General features: G+C 57.4%; 3 protein-coding genes across 3 annotated transcripts; 1 reads left to right on the top strand and 2 right to left on the bottom strand.

Moving 5' to 3' along the window:
* Window positions 1-2781: 2781 nt before the first annotated feature.
* BESB_080590 (uncharacterized protein) lies at window positions 2782-11595 on the top strand (the record flags this gene model as incomplete). Its single annotated transcript, XM_029366421.1, has 5 exons — window positions 2782-3325; window positions 3703-3991; window positions 4468-4659; window positions 5101-5245; window positions 5671-11595. The coding sequence occupies 5 exons, from the start codon at window positions 2782-2784 to the stop codon at window positions 11593-11595; spliced, it is 7095 nt and encodes a 2364-aa protein (XP_029217852.1).
* Window positions 11596-13517: 1922 nt separating this feature from the next.
* Window positions 13518-14851, bottom strand: BESB_080580 (alba 1; the record flags this gene model as incomplete). Its single annotated transcript, XM_029366420.1, has 3 exons — window positions 13518-13581; window positions 13938-14196; window positions 14422-14851. 3 exons carry the CDS (start codon window positions 14849-14851, stop codon window positions 13518-13520), a joined length of 753 nt encoding a protein of 250 aa, XP_029217851.1.
* Window positions 14852-17962: 3111 nt separating this feature from the next.
* BESB_080570 (uncharacterized protein) lies at window positions 17963-23391 on the bottom strand (the record flags this gene model as incomplete). Its single annotated transcript, XM_029366419.1, has 9 exons — window positions 17963-18252; window positions 18797-19908; window positions 20230-20315; window positions 20544-20645; window positions 20853-20909; window positions 21227-21301; window positions 21535-22536; window positions 22954-22987; window positions 23384-23391. 9 exons carry the CDS (start codon window positions 23389-23391, stop codon window positions 17963-17965), a joined length of 2766 nt encoding a protein of 921 aa, XP_029217850.1.

The raw sequence follows: 23391 nt of genomic DNA, 5'->3' as shown, positions 1-23391 counted from the left end.
TCTCCTTGACGTGGTCGGCAGTAGGGGTGAGAGAGCGCTGCCACGAAGACGTGGCTGAAAGAGCTGAGTAAGCAGGCGTTTAGCGGCGCATGCGGGCAGGAAGAAAAGAGGAAAAGGATGGGCGTGAGAGGAAAGGAGATGCCAAAGTCGAGCCGAAGCCTTGCGGTACTACCACGTACGAGACGCACAAGCACGACTCTGTGTCGTGAGGGCTTGCGCCTGGGGCCTCCCTACAACACCACGCCCCCCCTCCAACGGAGAGAAGCCCAGTGCGCCTGCACAGAAGACTCGGAAGCATTTACCAGGGGCAACTGAGGCGGGAACCAGCACTTCTTTCACGCAATTCTTTCGGCGAAACATGCGATGTTGGAGAGCAGCGAGGATTCCCGAACGCGCGTCATTGCTTCACAGCGACTCCTCCTCCACGCGGCTCTACCACGCTCCACGCAGTTCTTCTCATCTTACAAGGGTGGGGTTCCGTATTTGTCGGTTTCAAGGTAAGGGCGTCGCTCGCCCTCACTGTTCCTTGGTGCGGAAGGCACCAGATCTTAGGTGTACAGGGCGGCAGTCCTTCGCGGAACGCGAGTGGAAAAAGGGGAGCCTGGCATCTCAGAACAAGAGGCCTGAGTTATCAGGAAAGAAAACCACCTCTCAGGTTGCTCCGAGCAGAAGAAGCTTCCTGGCAGAACGCAGCAAAGGAGTCGGAAGCAAGTTCCGCGACAGCCGGTTGCCTGTGGCACACGGACAGCACGAAATTCCGCGGCATACGTCCATGGACGAGTGCATATGAGAGAAAACGTTCACTGAACGGGCTTCACCGTCAACAAATTCAATCAAGGTTGTAGAGATGGAGAGTGAGCCGAGGATGCAATGTAACAACTCAGCAGCCAGCTGCGCTGTGTCTCGTACTGCGAAAAGTAGGCTTTGTCCGTCTGCTATGCCTTAAGGCGGGATGGTCTTGGCTGTGCATGGGGCGCGGTTCGCCAACGACCGGAAACTCAGCTTCATCTGACCTGTACTTCCCCCAGGTCGTGTCTTAACTTCGACACCACGCAGTTGCTTGTAAGGCAACACCATTTTTTGCTTCTGCAAGGAGCGCAACACGCCGAACTTGGAGACTGGATGGGCGCACACGTGCTAGCGGTTGCGTCGCCAGCTCCAGCTGACCTTGACAGGCTGTCTAGGCCCGTTGGCTTTTTGAGTCGCATGCGACTGCGCCTCTCAGAGGGGCGACTAATGGACGGTCTTTGCCGGCATAAAAGGTCTTGGCGACTTTCTATTGACCTCATTTTCCCTGTCCGCCTCCTCTACTCCAATGTGTCACTGCGGTTGTCGTCGCGCGTGCACAGTCCTTCCGCTCTCCACAACTGGGGTTCGCGCGCAGACCGATGTCCCTAACGTTGCATCGACAGTTGAGGCCAGCTGCCTACGCGGTGAAGCGCGGCGAGCCCGCGAAGCTCTTTTACGTATCTGCTTTGTTGTGAAACGGTTTCCCCTTTGCTTTCCAGCTCTAACGCCACCCTCTCTGCAGTCAATTCGCCGACTGGCTCGCTACCCACGGTCCTGGCTAGTGCGGGCGTCCAATCAACGCAGCCAACTCGGCGCTGGGAACTGCAAATTCTGTGAGCGTGTCGCGGATCCGACTCCGTGGCAGCTGATTGCATTTTCTCCGTTTCGTCACTGCGCTGTTTGGCTTCCGCCTTCACGTCCTCGCCGCCTTGCATGGCGGCTCTTGCCTACGGTGGAAGCGCTGGGTTCGGCTGAGTGAACGATTGCGGGGTCGCGCCAGCCCTCAGGCTCCTCAAAGCTGTAGGTGCCACATCAAGACAATCTTAAGCAAGCGTATTTTGTACGTTTCCCTGCGTTCGCGAGTCGCAGCTATCATCGTCCTCATTTCGCGCATCCGAACTCCTCGGTCTACTGTTTTATCAACCATCAGCCTTGCTGTAGCGATGATATGCTTCTCCTGCCAGCAGATCGCCATGAGTAGGCTTGTCGTGCTTGGCTTCACAAGTCGCGATCCCGTGTCACTTCCAATCCGGAACCTCTTCGCAAGCCTAATGGACAAAATTGCCTGTGGCTGCCTTTCGACCTGCAGCGGGGTTGTGCAGTTCACCAGGTTGCTGGAGTAATTTCAATGCAGCTTTCTGCGCCTGAAAGCGGCAGCGGTTCTGTTGTATTTGCTCTGTCGTAAAGTAGCCGAAAAGTTCTGCATCGTTCAGTAATAAATGCGGAATAAGCTTAGAGGGACGCCTTCTCGCATCCCGTGAGACGGTTTATCGATTTGGTGTTGCTGTCTGCTTAAGCCCCCCGTTCATGTCATCCATCTGCGGATATTTTTTTTCCATTTTCCCTGATAGGCTGGATCCGTGCAAAAATAGGGATCCCCATAATTTTTTCGCTTCTTTCGACAGGTTGGATGCTTGTAAAAATAAAGATACACGTCACTTTTTCACCTCGTCTGATCGATTGGATCTTTGCAGATATAAAGACCCTCGTTTTTTATCGATTCCTCCCCTTGATCGGATCCTTGCAAGAACAGAGATTTTCGTTTTCACTTTTGCTTCATTGCTCGTGTCTCGCTTTCGACCTCCGTTCGTCAGAAGCGGGGAGCGACGCGGTCGATTCACGTCTTCATTATTCTGCGTCGGATCGGGCGCGCCTATCCCTCCGTCTTGCTCTCAGTGCCTCCCCCATCGTCGCTTGTGGCGCGTGGAGGCTCGTGCCTCCCCCGGTCCCCCCCTTCCCCCCCCCCTCGCCCGGGGCCTCGACGTCAAGAAGATGCGATTTCACTTCAGCCAGTTCCAAGCTCTTCTTCTTTCCTCGTCTCCCGGGACTTGGCCGCCTTCGCTCTTCGCCTGCGACGATGTTGGCGGGTCTGAGGGCGCCTCCGCCCCTGGCGCTGCCTCGAAGTCTGCAGCCGCTCTCTCTCCCGCGAAGGTTTGCGTGTCTTCCACAGACGCCGGGAGGCGTTTGGCCGCCAAGGAGGCGCAGCGCCGAGGGTTCCTCACTCAGTTCGTTCCTGTCTTAGAGAAGAAGGCCGTCCGTTTCTCAGTCGTCAAAGCCAACTTCCTTTTTCTCTTCCCGCCGACCGAGCTTCCCGAGCACCTGTGGCTCCAGCAGCAGCAGGCGCGCCTCAACGGCTTGCCTCAAGGCCAGGCGGCAACGCCATCTTCGCCTCTCGGACTCTGGCTGGAAGACGGGCGACACATTCGGGAAGGGCACACGAGTGACGACGAGCTCTTGTATGATATCGAGGTCATCCTCCTTGAGGATGTCCAGGTCGCTCCTGTGCGCAAGAGACTAACTCACCTCTCATCGCCAGGTACAATCCGTGCGCATCCCGTGTTTCGAGATGCGTGGAGCAAGACATCGGCTACCGCCGATGTCTTGCTCGCACACCAGCTAAAAGCAGAGAGAATACCCGTCTCCCGATCCACACGGCATTCCGAAGGCGGACTGCAAACTGCGGCCGGCAGAGACGTGCTTGGCGCGTACCGGGGATGCGTCGGTCGCTCTTCTGAATTGGACGTTTGCTTACAGCCGTGCTGTTCCCGTCGAATCTCTATACTGGGTGGAGGACTAGTGTGGCGTGACGTGTACAGTCTCGTCTTTCGCCTCGCTGGTTTTACTGTCTCCCCCTTCTTGTGTCCGTCTGTCTTGATCCGGTTCTTCTTTCCGGTGCCTTTTCGCCTCTTCTAGGTGCTCTCGGACTCGCGGGTGCTGCGTTGGTGGGTTTTCTGCCTGCAGACAGTGCATTCGGCGAGCGATTTCCAGACGAGGATGATGTGCAGTATGAAGACGACCTAGCACATGGTCAGCAGCAGGGAGCAGGTGAAGGCCCTAGTGGGAAGTCAGAGACTGGGGAACGTGGGCAAGAGGCGAAATTTGAGTACGGAATTTCTCTGCGCTTCGCTGAGTGCAACGAAGAGTACTTCCTCTTTGCCAAAGACCGAGCAAGCCGCCAGGCGTGGCTAGATGCCGTCCGAAAGTAAGAAACTTGAGTGAAGGAGCCACGAGACGTAAATGTATGTGGACTTCATCTCTTTTTCTCCGTCCTCGAGGTGTCCGCGTCCGTCTTGCAGGCTGCAGTTAAAGAACTGACAGTCCTCAGGCTCATGCTCTATCTATCTCTCGGCGTCACGATGCAAGTGCATCCCGCGTGCTTCAAGCAACGGGGGCCTCTCGTACGCTTACGCAAAGTGTGCGCTTCCCATTTTTGGATCCTGCGCCTTCACCATTCTTCGTTCGGCCCCGGCCTGCAGTTTGAGTCCGCATGCGCAAGTGCCTACGCATCCGTCAGGAAGTGCAACAGTCGTTTCCCTCGTGTGCGTAGCCGCCGAGTGCGTAGCGTTCGAGTCTCTCATGCCTTAAAACTTTAGTCCTTCGTTGATAAAGCCGTGGCATGTCGACACGGGCGCAGCAGGGTGCGTTCGTTAGTATTCGTCTGCTTTCCGTGAATCTCAGGGCTAGCAATCTCCGGGGTCAGCTGGAGGCCCTCGTCCAGGAGGCGTCGGAGGCTCGCTTCGCGGCAAGCCGGTACTGGGCACGATGCAGAGCGCTGCGCTTCGAGGCGCAAAAGTGGAGTTCTCAAGTTCAGTGCAACGCAGAGAGGAGTCACCGCAAGCTCAGGGCGTGCGATGCCAAAGAACATGATAAGTAAGGGCAGGTAGATGGTTGTACGGGTTTGCTCATACTTACCGTTGAGTGGCGACAGTGTTGGGCCCCTGGAATCACTGTATTGTGCCGGGAGTGACGTACACACTCTGACAGCTGATAAGAGATACTGTCAACCTGGGGGGGCGGGCAGGCGTTGTGGTCTTCCAGGCGTGTGAGCCGAGGAGTGCACATGAAGGTGGCAAGCGCTTGCCGTCTCTGTATGCCTTCCTGCCGTGAGTCCTTCAGGACTGGTGCACGCGCAGTTTTCCGTTCTCTGTAGCTTTTTGTGGGCGGGCTTTTCGGATGATTCTGCTTCACGCTTGGAGAGTCTGCCCGCGCAGTTTCTGGAGGACCCGCGTCTGGCCTCCCTCTCGCGGGTGTGCGGGCGAGCGAGCCTTCACGGTGTCATTTGCCTAGTTGTCTGCTGTTCCGCGTTCCCAGGCTCTGTGAGCGAGTCGTCATGCTGGAGGAGCTTGTGGATTCGCTCGAGGGGCAGTTAGTCTTGGCCGAAGAGTCGAAGACGGAGAGCGGCTTGAACAGGGAAGTCGCGATCTTGCAGGACGCGCTGCTCGTTGAGGCTGAAAAGGTACGCTCTCCCTCGCTCCGCGTCTGTCTCATGCCCAGGGTTTCGTGTGTCGAACGTCAACTCGGGGGGTCCGCAGCTGTCAGAGCAGCGGAGGCCTACGAAACGGGCTGGACGCCACGCGGGAGTCGCTGCGTCGCTCAGATCTCGGTAGGAAGGAGTCGGCGGAAGGCTAGACAGACCTTTTTGACAGCGCAGCGCGGAGTCGTCTGCTAGTGGCAGCCGCTGACCGAATAGGGAACCCACGAGCAAGCCTGAAAAGAAGCCGTTTGAGCTTGTATCTGGTGCTGCAGTCCTAGTTGAGAATGATGGCACGATAGTAACGTGGAAGCACTCGCGTCGAGATTGAAGGCGAGCATCGTCGGTCGAGGTCGTCCGGTTTCTATCGCTCCTGCCTTCTGGGTGTACCTTCTCTGGCTGCGCTTCAGACAAGTCGCCTAACACAAATTCTCTGTGATGTCTCTGCCGCCCTCCCCTGCGACATTGGAGAGAAAATACGGCAGCTTGTGCAGAGACTAGCGGGCGACTCTTCGCCGCCCGCCCCTGCGTGTGCTCCTTCCCCTTCTGCACCGGCCGTTGCGGCGAAACAGAAAGCAGGTCCTCCGCCGCCGCAGGCCAAGAAAACGGAGAAACAAACTGCTTCGCCGCCTCCGCCGCAGTTCCTGAAAACCGCACTCCACAGCCGTTCGCTCTCGGCTCGTGTGCCTCATACGAAACTACGAGAGGAGGAAGGAGCGGAGGGTCTCGCGCGTGGGACGCGTAGCGCGTGCCTTCCACAGGGCGAGCGAAGTAAAGGACATGCTCGGGAAAGCGAGAGCAAGGATACAACTAACCGGCCAAGCCAAGACGCGGCTGACAGTCAGTTGCAGAGCCCAGCCCTGAGGCCTCATCATTCTCCTCGCGCTTTTCTCCCCGTTTCTTCTGCGTGCTCTCTGCGGCGTCCCGTTGGAGAAACAGTGCCATGTCGCTATACCGAGGGCAGGTCCACGGCGGCGTCTTCCAGAGGACGCCGACGTGGAGATACTAGGGAAGGTGATGAGTTGGCCTTCTCTGATGGGGGAGCGACACGCCTTCCTTGTTCCTCTCTGCACCTGTGTCTGCCTGACGACGTCGTGCAGCTCCCAGATGTTTGTATCTCCTCGGCTTCACCGGCGCGGTTCTTCTCGCAGGCAACACTGGGCGCCTCCCCTACTACCTCCAGTACTGTGGGGTCGCCGCCAGTAGAAGCGGCTGGGAAGGACGCTGTTGCAGATGAGCCAGGATTAGCAGTACACGTAAAAGGAGGTGCTTCCTCTGATTCTGTTGCGCAATCGCCTGACACAACGCAGCAAGCGCCGCGCGCCCACAATAATACGAAATCACCTCAGGCAAGGTTAGCTGAGGGCTGCGCTGAAGGGCAACTGGCCGCAGGCCTCGCGTCTGTGATACAACGAAATGATGTACATTTGCAGTCACCCGTCAAGCTCACCAGCTCCTGTGCACTTCCACCCTCCAAATCCTCAACAGCTTTGCCTCCTGCCTTGAGCAAGAAGGTCGCGTTCGTGGGCGCGGGGCCTCCCCCGGCGTCGCTGGTGCCTGTGCCTTCGTCCAAAGGGCGAGGCGGGGAGTCGCCAAGGGCGGCAACACCTTCCACATCCGCCTCCTTCTGTGCGCCGTCTCTGCTTCGAAAAAGTCCCGCGGCAGTGAACCGAGACACGCCAGCACCCAGTGGCACACAGCCTCCTGTGGGGGTTGAGGCAGGGCGAGAAGAAGAGAGGCAGAAGCGTGCGCCTGCGGCTCCCGCATCCTCGATGCCGCCTTCTCGGTCGCCGCCTCCTCCGTCTGCGGCTGGAGGCCTCTCTCCGCCCGCTCCTGCCTCGAGCAAGAAGGTCGCGTTCGTGGGCGCGGGGCCTCCCCCGGCGTCGCTGGTGCCTGTGCCTTCGTCCAAAGGGCGAGGCAGGAAGTCGCCAAGGGCGGCAACACCTTCCACATCCGCCTCCTTCTGTGCGCCGTCTCTGCTTCGAAAAAGTCCCGCGGCAGTGAACCGAGACACGCCAGCACCCAGCGGCACACAGCCTCCTGTGGGGGTTGAGGCAGGGCGAGAAGAAGAGAGGCAGAAGCGTGCGCCTGCGGCTCCCGCATCCTCGATGCCGCCTTCTCGGTCGCCGCCTCCTCCGTCTGCGGCTGGAGGCCTCTCTCCGCCCGCTCCTGCCTCGAGCAAGAAGGTCGCGTTCGTGGGCGCGGGGCCTCCCCCGGCGTCGCTGGTGCCTGTGCCTTCGTCCAAAGGGCGAGGCGGGGAGTCGCCAAGGGCGGCAACACCTTCCACGTCCGCCTCCTTCTGTGCGCCGTCTCTGCTTCGAAAAAGTCCCGCGGCAGTGAACCGAGACACGCCAGCACCCAGTGGCACACAGCCTCCTGTGGGGGTTGAGGCAGGGCGAGAAGAAGAGAGGCAGAAGCGTGCGCCTGCGGCTCCCGCATCCTCGATGCCGCCTTCTCGGTCGCCGCCTCCTCCGTCTGCGGCTGGAGGCCTCTCTCCGCCCGCTCCTGCCTCGAGCAAGAAGGTCGCGTTCGTGGGCGCGGGGCCTCCCCCGGCGTCGCTGGTGCCTGTGCCTTCGTCCAAAGGGCGAGGCGGGGAGTCGCCAAGGGCGGCAACACCTTCCACATCCGCCTCCTTCTGTGCGCCGTCTCTGCTTCGAAAAAGTCCCGCGGCAGTGAACCGAGACACGCCAGCACCCAGTGGCACACAGCCTCCTGTGGGGGTTGAGGCAGGGCGAGAAGAAGAGAGGCAGAAGCGTGCGCCTGCGGCTCCCGCATCCTCGATGCCGCCTTCTCGGTCGCCGCCTCCTCCGTCTGCGGCTGGAGGCCTCTCTCCGCCCGCTCCTGCCTCGAGCAAGAAGGTCGCGTTCGTGGGCGCGGGGCCTCCCCCGGCGTCGCTGGTGCCTGTGCCTTCGTCCAAAGGGCGAGGCAGGAAGTCGCCAAGGGCGGCAACACCTTCCACATCCGCCTCCTTCTGTGCGCCGTCTCTGCTTCGAAAAAGTCCCGCGGCAGTGAACCGAGACACGCCAGCACCCAGTGGCACACAGCCTCCTGTGGGGGTTGAGGCAGGGCGAGAAGAAGAGAGGCAGAAGCGTGCGCCTGCGGCTCCCGCATCCTCGATGCCGCCTTCTCGGTCGCCGCCTCCTCCGTCTGCGGCTGGAGGCCTCTCTCCGCCCACTCCTGCCTCGAGCAAGAAGGTCGCGTTCGTGGGCGCGGGGCCTCCCCCGGCGTCGCTGGAACCAGCGGGGTTTTCCAAAGGCCTTGGGAAGGCGACGAAGCGGACGGCGTCTGAGTCCAGTTCAGCGTCGTTCTGTCCTCCGAGGATCATGTGTAAAGACATCAGCATGAAGCAAGAGGTAGTGCTTCTTACCTTCTCGGGCGACGCAGGGAATGCGGGCCGGGGACCGGCAGGAAAGCGTGAGAACGCCTCAGTCGGAGAGACTGACGCCAACCATGAAGGCTTCCCGAAGACAGGCCGCGATTCGTCCCTCTCAGGACTGTCGCAATTGAAGCCAGCAACGCCTCAAGGTGCGTCTGTGAAGGTTGGGTCACAAGAGGGGAAGAAAGAAGCTTTTTTGTCACCTTCGTCTACGAAGGGCGCTCTCGCTGGAAAAGGCGGCAGTCCCTCACCAGGAGCAACGCAGTCTGCCCCCGAGAAGCTCAAGTCGCAGGTTCCTGCGCCGTCGTTCAAATCAGGGGTAGGTAAAGCGTCGCAATCGCCAGGATTCGAAAAGCGGTTTCAGAAGGCCAAATTATCATCGGGCACCAAGGCAGATCTGGGAGACGAAGGGCTTCCCTCCACGACAGGAGAGAAGGCGAATGCTGGAAAGGCCATTCCATCCTCAGCCAGTGCGGCCGCAGGTGTGGTTCCCTCGAGAGAGATCCAGTCGCAGTCCGCGCCAGCTCAGAAGACCGCGGGTGGACTCCTGGAGAAGCGATCTAGCAGCCCTCCGCAGAGGAAGGCGTCTGTTTGTTTGGCGGATTCAAAGCAACTCCCTGCAAAGACACCAGTTCCCGCGGGCTCGGCCTCGCCCAGCACTGGGGGGGCAGTGTCTTCAGCGAAACGCGTGACGACCAAGGTGTCTCCGCATCTCGAAGCTGCCGCCTCTCGGCCGTCGCTCCCAGCCACGCTTCCGAGAGCGAAGGCAAGCACACCAGATCATCTGCAGCAGCCAGGATGTACGCCCCCAGCACAGGAAGAGGCAACTGGCACAGCGGGATGCTATCTAGGGCCGACGGAAAAGAAGCCTGGCTCGCTTCCGAAGAAAGGAGTAATCTCTGCTGCTGACGCTAAAAAAGGCGTTTTTGTCAAAGCGACACTGCCCGGAAAAGTGGGAAAAACAGTGGCAGCTGGACTGCCGAAGAGTGAAACGAGCTCGGGTCCATCTGGCTCCAAAGTCGTGACAGCGACCAGCACGCCAAAGTCAAAGCAACTGCTTTCCGCCGCTTCTCCTGCAAAGGCAGGAGGGAAGGAAGGAGGGGTCAAGAAGGAAAGGCCGCCAGGGGGATCACCGCAAAATGGCGGCGAAGGTGAAGCTAGTCAACAAGGGGGAGAGGTGAGAGAGCAAGCGAAATCCGTCCCCGCCATGGCACTGAAGGCTAGCCTTCCGCAGCCAAGCGAGAAGGCGCCGCAGGCGAAAAGTGCGCCTACCAAACACGCGGTGAACGAGCCTGCTTCTTCCTCAGGTCTCGGCGGCGGCATGTCTGCGTTTCGTGACTCGAAGCGCATTGTATCTGATAATGTAGATTCGAAGCAAAATCATACTCCTGTCGTGTCTCCTCCTAGTCTGAGTGCGCCCACGTCGCTGATGCAGCATGCACAGGTAGGAACAGAGAGTCATAAAGCTGAGAGAGAGTCAGATTTGCGGCCGAGACGGTCAGGCAGTCATCATCGCCGGAAGACGCATCGAAGACTTGAGGACTTTCTCGCTCTCCTGGAAGAAGAAGGCGGAGCCGACATCACCGCCAAGCTGATTAAACGACTGGAGGCCCTGTACAGCCGCCTAGGCGGTCCACCGCCTGCGACGTTTGAGGTCCGCTCAAGCCAGTCATCCTCCCCCCCATCGCCAATCGACGGGATCAACCCTCAGTCGCTGGGGTACGTTCCTCTTCTTGACCGCGTTCGGGCACTAGCGGCCGAGGCACCGCGAGTCCCCGATTTTCCTGGCCTCGGCTCCGTCCGAGAGGAGCGTGCGGCCGGATCTAAAGGATCCATTCCTGCAAAGGAGGGGGGGAGCGAGCACGCAGAACCTGTGGTGAAGCAGGCCAGAGTTGTGGAAGCTGTGCCAGAAGCGCTGGAGCCAACGAGGATAGAAGCCCCTTCGCCTCCAGCTCAAAACGCAGCCGCAGCATCTGGCAAACCGGCGGGCGTGGACGTCGTTCAGGAGGCAGAGAAAAGGGCATCGCAGGCGTTGGCAGCGCTGGCCGCGCGCAGACGAGAGGAGCAGACAGCCAGGGCGCGCCAGACGGAAGAAAATCAGGCTCAAGTGAAGGCAGAACGAGCCACCCGAACGAGTTTTGACTACGAACCAGAGTCCCAAAGAGAGTGGCAACGTTTAACGCGGGGGTGGTCTCTCGAAGGACTAGGGGTCGTTGAGTCATTATGTGAACCCGAGACCACAGCCGCCATCACTGCAAGCGAGAGGCCGGCAGACGTAGATTTAGGCGTCTCTCTCTTCGTACCGGTGACATACGAGGGAGACAATCTCAGAAGGACGACTGTATACGACCCACTGAGTGATGCAGAAAGGCTGAAGCAAGAAGCAGATGAAGGTGTGCTCGGTATTTGTGTGCGGCAACGAAGGTACATCATTGGTTCACACCAGCCTCCGCCTCCGGTCGCCTCACCCATCCTGAATGACTCCTCTGGTGATGAGAGGAGCCAACCCCGCGGAAATCGGCGAACACGTCGACGTGCAGCGAGAACTCGCCTTTCGCTGATGCCTCTATTCTCGCGTCAGATAGCGATGCGGCAACATCTTGAGGATTTAAAAGCGCAGAGGCGCCGGGCAATGCAGGCGTCGCACGAACAGCATACACGCAAGCAACGAAGGATACGGAGAAAGGAGCCGAAAACACAGAATGATGATATTTTCGCTGCTGTCCGACGAGACAGACGTCGTCTTCAGTCTCACAGACCGTTCTGGGCACGGCTGGGTCGGAACACGGATCTACAGGCGGGCGACGCTCGTAGCGATCTCTCAGAACGATCTTCCTTCGATAGTGACGATGAGGAGGACGAGAAAAGCTGTTTTGTCGCACGTCAAATGGTGCAGAGGAACTACGAACAGTTACTCAACTTGGGAATGACCGCCGGAGGGAATCGCGGACAGGAATGAGGATGCCCGTTGTGGAATGCCCCTGGACCCGCCTGCCCCCCGCCGACAAACGACGGAAAATGGAAAAAATCGCCAACACCGAGCGTGCTAGCTCTCAGTGGCGGCTGCGAAGATATGACACTCTGGCTCCTCAAGATATTGAATTGTTGAAGCGGCGAGAGGCTCTTTGCTCTGGTCTAGATCCATATAGTAGCCGGGGGGACGGGCAAAACGGAAATTGATTCAGACCACCTTTCAACACGCAAGTGACAGTAAACGTATGCTGTGCGGTCCCGCATTCCTTTTCTTTGTGTGTGTGCGTTGATTCTGTGTTGTATTTCTTTTATTGGAGAGTCAAAAGAAGGAACGCACGCATCGTCTGCGAGGACGAATAGGCACGACGCGTGCCTATGATCGTGCTGAGGGCACCCACCTTGTGTTGCTCATTCTCCACTTAGTATCGTTCCAATTTGAGTGTGGAGAGTGGTGAGTTAAAAAGTTGAGACTGTTCGCAGGTAAAGTCTACGTCTCTGTATGGCGATCGGAGCCGTATGGTTGCAACCCGTCCTGTGCAGGTATGCATCGTTGGATGCAGTTTCGCAGTCGTCGTGATCCGTAAGGGTTGTCGGCCGAGCGGCGCACGCGTGTACGGCGAAACGTTTTTTCCTAGGTAGCACCTCCTTCCTGAAGAGCGTGCGTGATGAACGCCTGAGATATGGGTTTTAGGGCCTGGGCTCAGGAGACGAGATCTGCTCCAGCACAGCGCACGCGTCACCGTAGCCCACTTCGATGGTAACTCCCGCTTTCCCGGGAGCGGTACGGGTGACCTGCGCTTCGACCAAGTCACCATAATGCTGTCGCAGCCTCGTAGTTAATGAGGCCACCAATTGCTATGCAGATGCGCTTCGCATGCATCGAATCGGTAGACCCTACCACAGAAGGGTTGTCGCGCCGACATTGTGTGCGAGCAGGCTTTTCTCGCACTTGCGACTCGACCGGCTAGCAGCTGTTGTGTCCAGATAGGTGTTTTAGCGGATCCTGCCTCCCATCCGCTACATCGTGACGCTGCTTGGATGAAAAATTGTGGGTTGTCATGCAGTATGAAGGCACCTATTATTGATCAGTGTTAGAAGTCTGACTCAGCCGTTAAAATGACCGAGAAACACGAGTACAAGGAGAAAATGAAGGATTGCGCGAGGGTTTCCGTCGCACCCTTGATTCCGCCTTACCTTCTTCGCGGGAAGAAAAAAACACTTCGTGTGAGTGTTTGCGTGTTAGTAACACCAAGCAATGGTAGGTGAATCAACTCGGGAGTTCTGGTCTTTTCTCTGGTGGGTCGTGTGTAGTAGACGCCTCTTGTTTTTTTAAGAAAAAGTGGCAGGGGCGCCGGGGGACAATCGAAACACAAAGATTGGAGAGAAAGTGAGACCCCCGTCGTCCTGGTATGTGGTTCCTTGGGACACACTGTCACAGTAGTGAACCCGTCCTTCCGCCCTTCCCCCCGCCCCTCCCCCAAAAAACCGAGCCAAAGCCAGAAAAAAAAAGAAGTGGACGACAAAACAAGAGACAACTCCTCTTGTTGCTCTTTCTTTCGTCCGTCTTCACCTCGTTTCTGACTTCCTCTCCAGGCCTCCCCTACGAAGCGCACGCTATATACCCGCAAACAGCACGGAAGTGGCGACCGTTACGGTAGCAATGTTCCTAACGCTCTCCCACCCCCAATGCCTACAAAAAGACTCTCCTCGCCTGCTTCCCTTTTCCTCTCCCCCCTCCAAACGACTCCTCATTCTTTTGATGGTCCTCCTGCCGGAGCCGTCCTTGTTCTCTGTACCATACATATCCTACTACCGTCGAACCGATTCTGTGTCTGACTCGTAGTTCATTGTACTTCACGACTTATGCGACGACTCTGCAAGTCTTCAATCTCTCCTGATCGGCAGCCTTCACTCTGGCCGGCCGCGACCACCGCGGTAGCTGCCCACGGGCCCACCCCTGAAGCCGCGTCCTCTGAACACAGACGCCACATCAGCAGCAAACGTCGCTTTGACGACGCACGTAAAATGCCACAGGGTGCGCCGGCGGCGGACCTTCGCATGCTGCCGATCGCACAGCCCTCCTCATCGGACGCGCCTCGCCGCAGCACCAGCAGGCCTGATGCGCGCCGGACTGTCGCCTCACGTGACCTGCCCGCGCCGATGCTTGACTCCTCCCAATTGGATCTACCCCCCAGGCAACGCAGCCCCCGTCGCCGACGTCGACCGACCGCCGGGGAGCGTCCTCGGCCGACTGTGTGCCTGTTTTCCCCCCTCCAGGCGACACGTGAGACTCGCAACAGGGTCCCGCAGACGCTGCTGGACACTTACCGCCCTCTGCCCCTGTAGCCGCCGCTGTAGTCGTTGAAGTCGCCGTTGTTGCCGTACTCAGCACCGTAGTCCCCATTCCTGTAGTCCCCCTCGTAGTCTCCTCCGCGGCCTCCGCGGTAGCCGCCGCGACCTCCGCGGAAGCCGCCCCTGCCGTATCCGCCCCGATAATCGCCGGCGCCTCTGTAGCCGCCGCGGCCGTAGCCTCCTCGGCCATAACCGCCCCGGTAACCTCCTCGGTAGCCGCCGCGCTCGCGGAAGCCTGAAGAGCAAGATGGACGCATCGCCAGGCACACTCTCACAGGCAACGCACTGCCAGCTCACGGTAGAACGTTCCGGGCCCGCCAGCGCGCGAAGCAAACAGGCAGGGATTCACGTGCGGAAAAACATGGGACTGAATTAAGCTCACTTGCGACGAAAGCAAGCCCGAGCGGCAACGCAGGAGATTTCCCCCCCCCCTCCCCCCCCCCTGACCGCTACTCCTCACCTCCCGTCTTTGTGATTTCCTCGGGCTTCATTTCCTTCACAAGGCTCTCATCAATGGGGGCCTGATATCCGGGATCTTGCTGATCCAGAGGATCCGATGAAAGAGTGATTTCGAGGAAAGAGACGACGCGGTCTTCCTTGACCTTGTCCAGTCCCTCCTCAGTTGGCTCATAAATGTCCGTGATGGTGGTGCTGCCACACTTTGTGATTTGGTGAAGGCCCTTAAAGCGGCGTTTCAATACTTCTGTCAAGGTAACGGCGCGTGCGATGGCATTGCCTGTCGCCTTGATGGTGATCTTCCGCATGTTTTGCTCCGTCATCAGCCGTGCTGCGTACGCGACGTAGTTCATCACTTTCCCCGCCGACGTGATACGGATCTCGTTCGAGCCAATTGGCTCTTTATCCTTGGGGACCTTTCTGTACTTGTCCATTGTGCCGCCCGACAGAAACGAAATGACAAGGAATACTTATGCTGCGGGACAGGGGACGACAAATCTCGTCTCCTCGTACGCTGTGGACACGTTGTGTGAAGAACCTTGACCCTTTTGTGCGTCACGGGGCGTGTAAGTTCGGTAGACACTGCTGTTCACAACTCCCTGGTAGTTTGAACAGCCTTGCGCCGGAACCTCGTGTATGCATGAGGCACCTCAGCGAACACCGTGCTTCATTCCCTCCGAAGCACAATTACTCTCTCTTCCGTGACAAGCGCTGGGTGTCCTTCCTTTCGGACTCTGCCACGGCGGTCTCGTATATGCGTCCTGAAAAACATAAAACACATCTAAAAAGGAAGGCTGCTCAGCCAGCAGACAAGCCGGCAGCTGCGTCCGCAGCTGCAGGAGCCAATGTGTGAGAGTGTTTCCCCAAACAGTCCACGGTGCACGAGGTACCCCGAAGTAGATGGAAATGAAGGGAATACCACTGGACAAATGCACCAGGGACGTGGCCCCGCAGTACATACACCCGCATACAACTGAGGCGCTCCCAACGAATGCAGCATGAACGATCCGCAAAAACCTTGACAGTCAAGAAAACGATGCGCTGTTCAAACGTAGCGTTAATGTCATTTTGATGGAGGCAAAGTCAGCGTGAGGGTGGCGCAGCTGCGATCCCCCCGGCGATGTGGTCGAGGGGGGGGGGAAAACGAAGCAGGACGCCCCTGTGACAGTCGGAAACCAGAGAAAATCTCACGCAGAGACAAAAACCAGATGGAAAAAGACTAAACGTGAAAAAAAACAAACGGGGATCCAATGTATGCCCGGAGATTCTCTCAGTGTGTTTCCATGCGTCTGGTCGTCATGCGAAGCCGTAGGCAGCTCCCAATGCCGAAGACAACTCCAATAAGTTTTTCCTCCACATCCCGAAAGGAATTTCCGGAACGAGAAGCCGTCCTAACAAAATACAACTTTGTTTTCGGTCACAGAGAGTAATCCGTATTCATGGCATGGGCGGGGATGTCACTGTTTCTTTTTGAAAGGCACGCGCGGGATGACAAAGGTTTTTTGGAAAATGCTTGCCACACACTGTATCTCACCGTTCGCCGCAGATAGAGGACGTCTTTCTGTGTAGATTCGGTTCCAAAATGCTCTTCGCTTTTTGCCGCCGTGACGCCTTTCCAACTCTACGCTATCGCCCTATTTGTCACTCGTGCCACGCAGTTGGCCGACACTTCATTTTCATTCTTACCTGGTTCGGTGGCGGGGATGGGCGGTTCTGGACTCCTACCGCTGCCCTCTCGACCACCACGCATGAGCGCGGCACAATGCAGCAAGGACCCCCCCCCCTCCGTCTTTTTCCCGAACCGGCGCTCCACCTCGCTCCGTTTACATCGACCACCGTACGGAAAGCACATCACCCTGCGGATTGGCAGACGAGACATCCATCCGAAGTGGCAGCATCTACCTTTCGCGGACATCGAGCAGCTACGGCAGGTTCCCACCATTCTGCGGTGCGCGTGCTCGTCGGCACTGCCCAATTTTTTACCCTGCCACGGGCAACGTCCGACGGGCGGAGGACCTGTAACCTTGAGAGGCAACTTAATGCGCCACGTTCCACCTGGATTCGGGTGTCGATGGTAAATTTCACTACAATCATTCCTCATCGTTTACACCGGTTCTGCGGGGATGACGCTACGCTATTGCATCGTTGTAGTTGGGGCAACTGTGCACACGCTCCCCGCATTTTTTCAGCTCGTAGCGCGTGTTTTCGCCAAGCGGAACAGGCATTTCGAATGCCTGCGCCGCAATACAGCGGAGGTGGAGTAACCGGGAGGGCTGTTAGGAAGGGCCCTGCTTTGTCGTGCGGGGCAAGCATTCTCAATTCTTATCCGACCGAGTGGAGTGCATGGTCACTGGCCTACGGAAGCCAGAGCGCATATCACCCACAAAGTGAATGCTGCCCGGCTTCGGCTGGAAACCAGAACGGGAATGATACTGTCGGTTCTGAAAGAATGGACCGTTCAGCCCGCAGTCTGTCGCTCGCGTACACTCGCCACTCGGGTCAAGGCCGGCTCGTCGGTGTCTTGCTATTGCTCACAGATGCGCAGATGTTGCGGGCAGCCGCTACCGGACAGCGCCTTCTGTTTCAGCGCCTGTTGTGCGCAACAAAAGGTTGGGGACCAGGCACTCCAGCCGTGTCATGTAGCTATGCTAGCCAGCGGTCACGATTGCGCTGGCTTACGGGGATCGAATGGCTGCGAGGCATTCACTAGTTGCCGCACCTCAAAATAGAGCGCAGCTAGACTTGTCTCTCTCGACGAAAGCGCCATTCGCTCAGCTAAGTCAGGCAAAGAGACCGCCGCGGTAAAGGCAACCCCCCACGTCGTCTGCTCGCCTCACGGCGGTTTCTGGCGACGGCGGATTCACGAACCCCATTTCATCGGGATGCAGTCGTAGCTCTTGCCGCGACGGACAGATTCTCCTTCTTGATTCTGTGCCATTTTAGCGATCCGAATACTAACGAGTCTTCTGAGAAACTCTGCCCTATCTCGGGGTTAATGTGTGTTACAACACCGCAGGCGCTGCGCGGCCGAGCAGCACCTTCATATCACATGTAGGGGAAGTATACGCCGGCATTTTCGCATCAGCCCTGTCACGTGCCGATCCCCATTACTTATTGTGAGCACAGCCTATGAGCCTTTCTTGCGACTCCCTAGCTCATGAAGAACTACAATATACCGAATGTGGTTTCGGGGGGCGGCGAACCCAGGAAAACAAAAAACAGCTCATCTGCACTAACGGTCAAACCCCCTGCGACGCAGCAAAAAGCCTCTGGCTAGAGAACGACCCTCCCTGCCAAGCCGCGCAGACTGCACCTGTCTCCGTACGCGCCATTTGAAATAGACAGCAGGCGCCCAACAAGAGAAATAGCAGGCAACGATGTTCGATCATGGCATGATGGACACCCCCCTCACGGTCAAGCGCGACTGGAGGGTAAGTCACAGAGCAAGGCCACTGCCCCGAAACATTCCCAAACACCGTGTGGACCCGACAAAACCGTTCTAACCGATGAGCTCTTTCGTGAGCTTATGCCTTTGACGGGCTGCCTTACTTCAAGTCATGAGCGAAACTGAAAGCTCGAGTTTTCGTGGATGAAACGATCTGCGGCCGCGAACACTTAGGGCAATGAATCTTCCATTGCGGGCCGCCGCTCATTGGATCGCTGCCCATAAAATTTCGAATATCTTCTTTCGCCGTAATCGATGCCTGCTTCAGGCAATGCCGGCACACACTACATCCGCATTTCTCCAGCAACCGTAGATCCGTTTTCTTCACTTGCTTTCCGCAGCACTGCGCCGTTACTAAAACGGGCGCTTCGCCGCTGGGAAACGCTCGGCCTGAAAAGACAGGAAACATGCACAAAATCGATGAATGATCTTGTGCCTTCGGTTTGGAAGTGAGAATGTAGGAAGGAAAGGTGACACTTATATACGCGCGCAAACTCGGAATATACAAAGTGCACAGACAAGTTCGTCAGGATTCGCGAATTAAGGCTGGACCTGCGGGAAAGCATCAGTCGAGGTAGCAAGCCACATCCTAAAGTTGCAACCGCATACTGGGCTCTGCCTCAATAATCACAGCCGCTGCCCGTGGCCTGGACAAGCAAATAGAAAAAGCTGAGTCAAATCAGCTGGGACACAGGGCGGTCGTGTCGATCGAATGCTGCGCCCACCAACGGCAACCATGGACCGACAGCTGTCTAGGCAAAACGTGATATACTTGTGGGCAACCATGCAGCATGACTGGCGCGGAACCCGACACGCGGTACCAGTAAAGAAACTTGCTACTGTAGAGAGATCCTGCAGAACGCACTGAAGAATCACCGCTTCGGTACACTGGAGTGCCAAATCATTCCGAGTAGCGCACTGTACCAATACTTACCTTTTTTCTGTGGGGAACCTGCCCCTATGTCGCGGGAGAAGCTGCTGAGGATGCTGTTGTCATCGTCATTGTCTTCCTGGCTTAAGAAGCTTTCAATGCCTTTGTCGCTTAGTGTCCCGTCCAGCGCGCTCAGATCAACCGCTCGCTTCTGGCCTTCGTCAGAAACAGGACGCATACCGGGAGATTGACTATTCTGATTCGCGTCTGCGTCCCCGAACATGTTTGTCGGCAACGAGACAATGCTCTGCTTAGGGCTGGGCTGTCCCCCGCTTCCAGACAAAACAGAAAACGTGACTCGGGAAGTTCCGCGTCGAGCAGCAGGGCCGCCTGCTTGCGTCCCACTCTCGGGTTCTCCCTCTTCGTGGAACATGAACTTGGGGTATTCCACTACGCTGTCACGTAGGCCCTGCCTCTCTGCGCGCTCCTGTTCGCGCTCCGATCGCTCCATCAGAAACGACGCGTTGCTGCAGCCACTAGACAGCCCTCGGTCCGCCGGATCCAGAGGCCGCATAAAAAGCTCTGAGCTCTTGCGTGACGCAGGCACAAGTGTGGTCTGCCTGGAAGGTTGCGCCTGCTCCGCCGGCGGTGAGTTTCCACCAGACTCATCTTCAGGAGAGAACAGCAGCCTGGGGTACTCCATCATGCTCTCCCGCGGCCCCCGCTTTTCTGCACGCTCCTGTTCTCTCTCCATTCTTTCGGTGAGGAACTTTGCATTACCATATCCACTGGAGAGCCCTCGGTCTGACGGCTCCAGAGATCGAATCGCGTGTTCCGATGCTTTTCGAGCTGGCAAACTCGGCGTTATCTGTGTCGAAACGTGTGCCTGCTCCGCTTCCGCGGGGGGTTCGTCTTCGAACAACAACTTCGGGTACTCGAAAACGCTCTCTCGCGGACCCTGCCGTTCCGCGCGCTCTTGTTCCCGTTCCACTCTCTCCGTTAGAAACTTCGCATCGCCGAAATTACTCGAAAATACCCGATCTGACGGCTCGAGAGATTGCCCCACGGAATCGGATTCTATACGAGAAGAAGGAATCAACGAAGCCTGCTTCGAGATCTGCCGAGCAGGCTGGATCGTGCTCCGCCGACTCAGGGGCTTCGATAGGGGAGGAGATCTGAAAAATACAGAAAGGAAGCTTTCTACCGTGCCAAAACTGTAGTCATCGTGCAGTGCAACCTCAGTGGATAAACGACAGGATTCAGCTGAGGCGCCAGAGAGGCCAAACAATGGTGCTGCCTGTACACGATGAAACTGCACGTCGCTGAACTGCAAAGACGTCGTTCTTGGCCTCCCTGAAACCGAGGGAAGGCACGACACCAAAGCTGCATCACAACTTTGATGAAAACGAACTGTAGACGCAACCGATAATTCAGACGCTCCCGGCTCGATTCTGTGTGTGCTGAAGAATACCTAAGGAAAGCTGGACGCCACTTACGCGAGTCGCTGCGCGTTCGCGAGCTCCTGCTGAAGCAAGTGACACCTGTCGACGAGTGCGCCAACACGGTCTTCCAGTTCTTGCTTCTGCACACGGTTACACAGAAAACGATAAGCGGCGCACACACGTCGCGGGGGGAAGGGGGGAAGGCGGGGCTGGGCGCACCCAAACAGGCGTATGTGCGTGACCGATGTGGCAAAAGTTCCCATTGACTGCGCCCGGCCGTCACAACGGCATGCTCTAGCTGCGCGTAAAGCCAGCTGCGGCTACACCCGGACACGCTGAATAAGACGCACATGTTTCTGCGTTCTCACCTGAACGCGGAGGGCTTCGACTTCGCCGGTCTCGACCCGCGCGGGCACCGGCTCTGGCTGCGTCTCCCCAGCGCGTACCTCGGCGCCCAGCGCGCGTGCCGTCTGAGCGGAGAGAACAGAATGAATTGGCAGATCGTCTGCTTAAAGCAAGAAAGTTCTCCGCCGCAGTGCGATACAGTGAAGAGAAAGAGCTCGTGGGGGACAGCCGATGTCACGAAGCTGGAAAAGGCGTGGCTGTCTTGCAGGTTTTCTACGAAAAGACTCATGTCCGATTCTTGTGGAGTGCACAAAGCCTAAGTCAGCCCTTACCATCAGCTCTGCAAGCTTCTCTGCATATTTGTTCTTCTTTTTCTCTGCAGCATGCGCCTGAAAGGGAAGGAGAATGGCACACACAGCGTATCCGACCTGGATGCGGGCTCACCCAAAACTCGCCATGCACGATCGACGATAGTGTCACGCATATGATCTGTCAGGTCCACGTCTTTGATTCCGTGTCTGCTGGAGCTGGCAATCGGCTGCTAGGTGACCGCAGACAGGTCAGCTCCAGTCCGCATATGCAGTCGATCGGTGGCGCCGACCACTGTATGACGCGTGTCCCGCTGAATATCATCTCGTGTCGTGTCTGGTGTGCTATATGTTGAACCAGAAAGAGCCTTGATGCCCAGGGTCTCCACATCGCTTACTCTTGCGACGACGCGGTTGTAGATATCTGTCACGCGCTGAATGTGAGAGTTGTAGAAAACGGCGGCCTCCTCCAGCTGAGCCGAATCACACGCCATGCAAGCAAACAGAAACACATGAGGGCTCGCGAGGACGCCTGACTCTGGAGTGGCTAATGGCCTCCGGTGCTCAATCATTCCCTACAGAGTCTACAGCTTACAGCGCAGAATCCAGAACCACGCCAGCCAGCCAGGAAGCGCGACAACTCGCAGGAGAACCCTGTTGCCTGCCGCCCACTCCACCCCGATGAAGATTTCGATCTTCATCTCACCTGTTTTGCCAGCGAATCCCTCTCGGCCGTGACCTTTTTCAGCTCTTCCTCTGTCGCCACCGAGGCAGCCGGGAGCGCCGCGACCGCGAGGGGGTCCGAGGAGAAGGTCCGCGCGACAGCCTCTGCGGGCTCGGTCTCTGGAGGAGGACTGGCGCTTGAGGCTTTGGAAGAAAGACGCGACACACACAGAGGAGATGCAGGGGGAGCAGCCTTCGTTTCTGCCCCTGCGTCCTCGCTGGCTTTCGCGGCCCCTGAGTCCACGTTGGCGTCTTCGGCTCCACCATGGTCGGGTCTTGTCGACTGAGACGCAAGAGCCGCTGTTGCGGACGAAAGCTCAGATTCGAGAGACTTCACCTTTTCCTTTTCTTCCTCAATCTCCTTCCGCAGAGTCTCATTTTCGCGCCGGCTTTCCTCCAGCTCTGCAGTCGCTTGCGCGTGCAGTCTGACAGCTTCGTCTCTCTCCTGTGTCAGCACCCTGACTTGTTCTTCCAAAGGGTTTGGTTGCGGAGGGCTTGCGATGGGCTTTTCCTCGACTGCGTGCGCCGACGCCGCCAACTCAACGACGGAAGACGCGGATGACCGGCGACTTGGCGAGGACTCGGATGAGATGTCAGAGTTTCCAGAAGGCTTCGATTCGTGAGACACAGAAGAGCGATGCGACACAGAAGTCGCTGAGCGCGACGAGGCCGCTTTGGATGGTTGCTTCTCAGGCGTCTCCGGACGTGACGAGCTTTCATCCCCGTCCTCACCGGACTTTTCCTCGTCTTCTGAAGACTCAGACTTGGATTCATCACTTTCTTTGGAACCTGACTCCTTCTCCCCTGCCTCATCAGACTTGCTCTCCTGCTTCGTTACGGCCGCGCTGGGTTCGGGCTCCTCCTCACTTTTCTTCTCCTCATTCTCCGGCTTGGTGTCTGCGTCGGCATTCTCTCCTCCATCTTGATCTTCCTTCTTCTCTCCTTCACCTTCCTTGTCCGCCTTATCCTCGGCGGGAGGAGGTTCCTGCCAAACGAACAAGCCACAGGCGGAGACAGCGGCTGAATGAAAGAAATCGATGTCGTCGGTAGCCGCGACAAACGCCCTTGCAAGCACGAGGCTGTCTCCTCGTCTCTAACATGGCGTGCCACACCTCATGTTCCCGAGAGTCGTAGAGAGGGCTCCTCCCACAATGGAACAGACATACGCGTTACGCGCTAAAAAAAACGCAGAAATCTAAAGCGATACATGCGGCGACTGTGGTGCAAGACCAAACAAGAAACGAGCGAGACAAACCTCGCGCACGGCGGGAATCGCTAGCGAACATCGAAACTGCGAGATAACGCATCGATTCAAAACTCCCCGCAGCGTCATCAAAAGCAGCAAGGCTGGCTCCGCAGATGAGCCACATATAAAGACGAAGTGGGCAGCTTCTCGTCTTACCGGCTTCCGCTTCTTCCGGAACGATGGAAGGCATCTGAAACAGACACGAGAATACCACCGCCGCAAATTACACGGTCTTCTACACAGCAGGGTTGAGCAACTACACAGGTTGCATATAAACCGTATCCAAGGAACTGAGTATTAAATCTCAAACGCCACGAGGGAAAAGAGCTCCAAACATACAGATCGGCTCCCCAAAAACGAGCACCGCCCGCCGATTGCCACCAGAGTGCCTTGTCTGCCGAAAGTGGTTACAGCTGTCAACTCGCAAGCGTATCAAGATGAGACTAAAGGACGAAAGACGAATCAGTACTGCCTTTGACAAAGATATGGGTGGGAAACTCTCCGCCAGCGCCTCCGCACATCCCCTACAAAGCCGCAAGGGATTAGCCGATTCGTAAGACTACAGGGTTCTGTCGCGTATCCTTACCCTGCCAT

This window comes from Besnoitia besnoiti, chromosome VII (genome assembly GCF_002563875.1).
Source record: "Besnoitia besnoiti strain Bb-Ger1 chromosome VII, whole genome shotgun sequence".
Classification (NCBI taxonomy): domain Eukaryota; phylum Apicomplexa; class Conoidasida; order Eucoccidiorida; family Sarcocystidae; genus Besnoitia; species Besnoitia besnoiti.
This window is presented reverse-complemented; position numbering and strand designations above follow the sequence as displayed.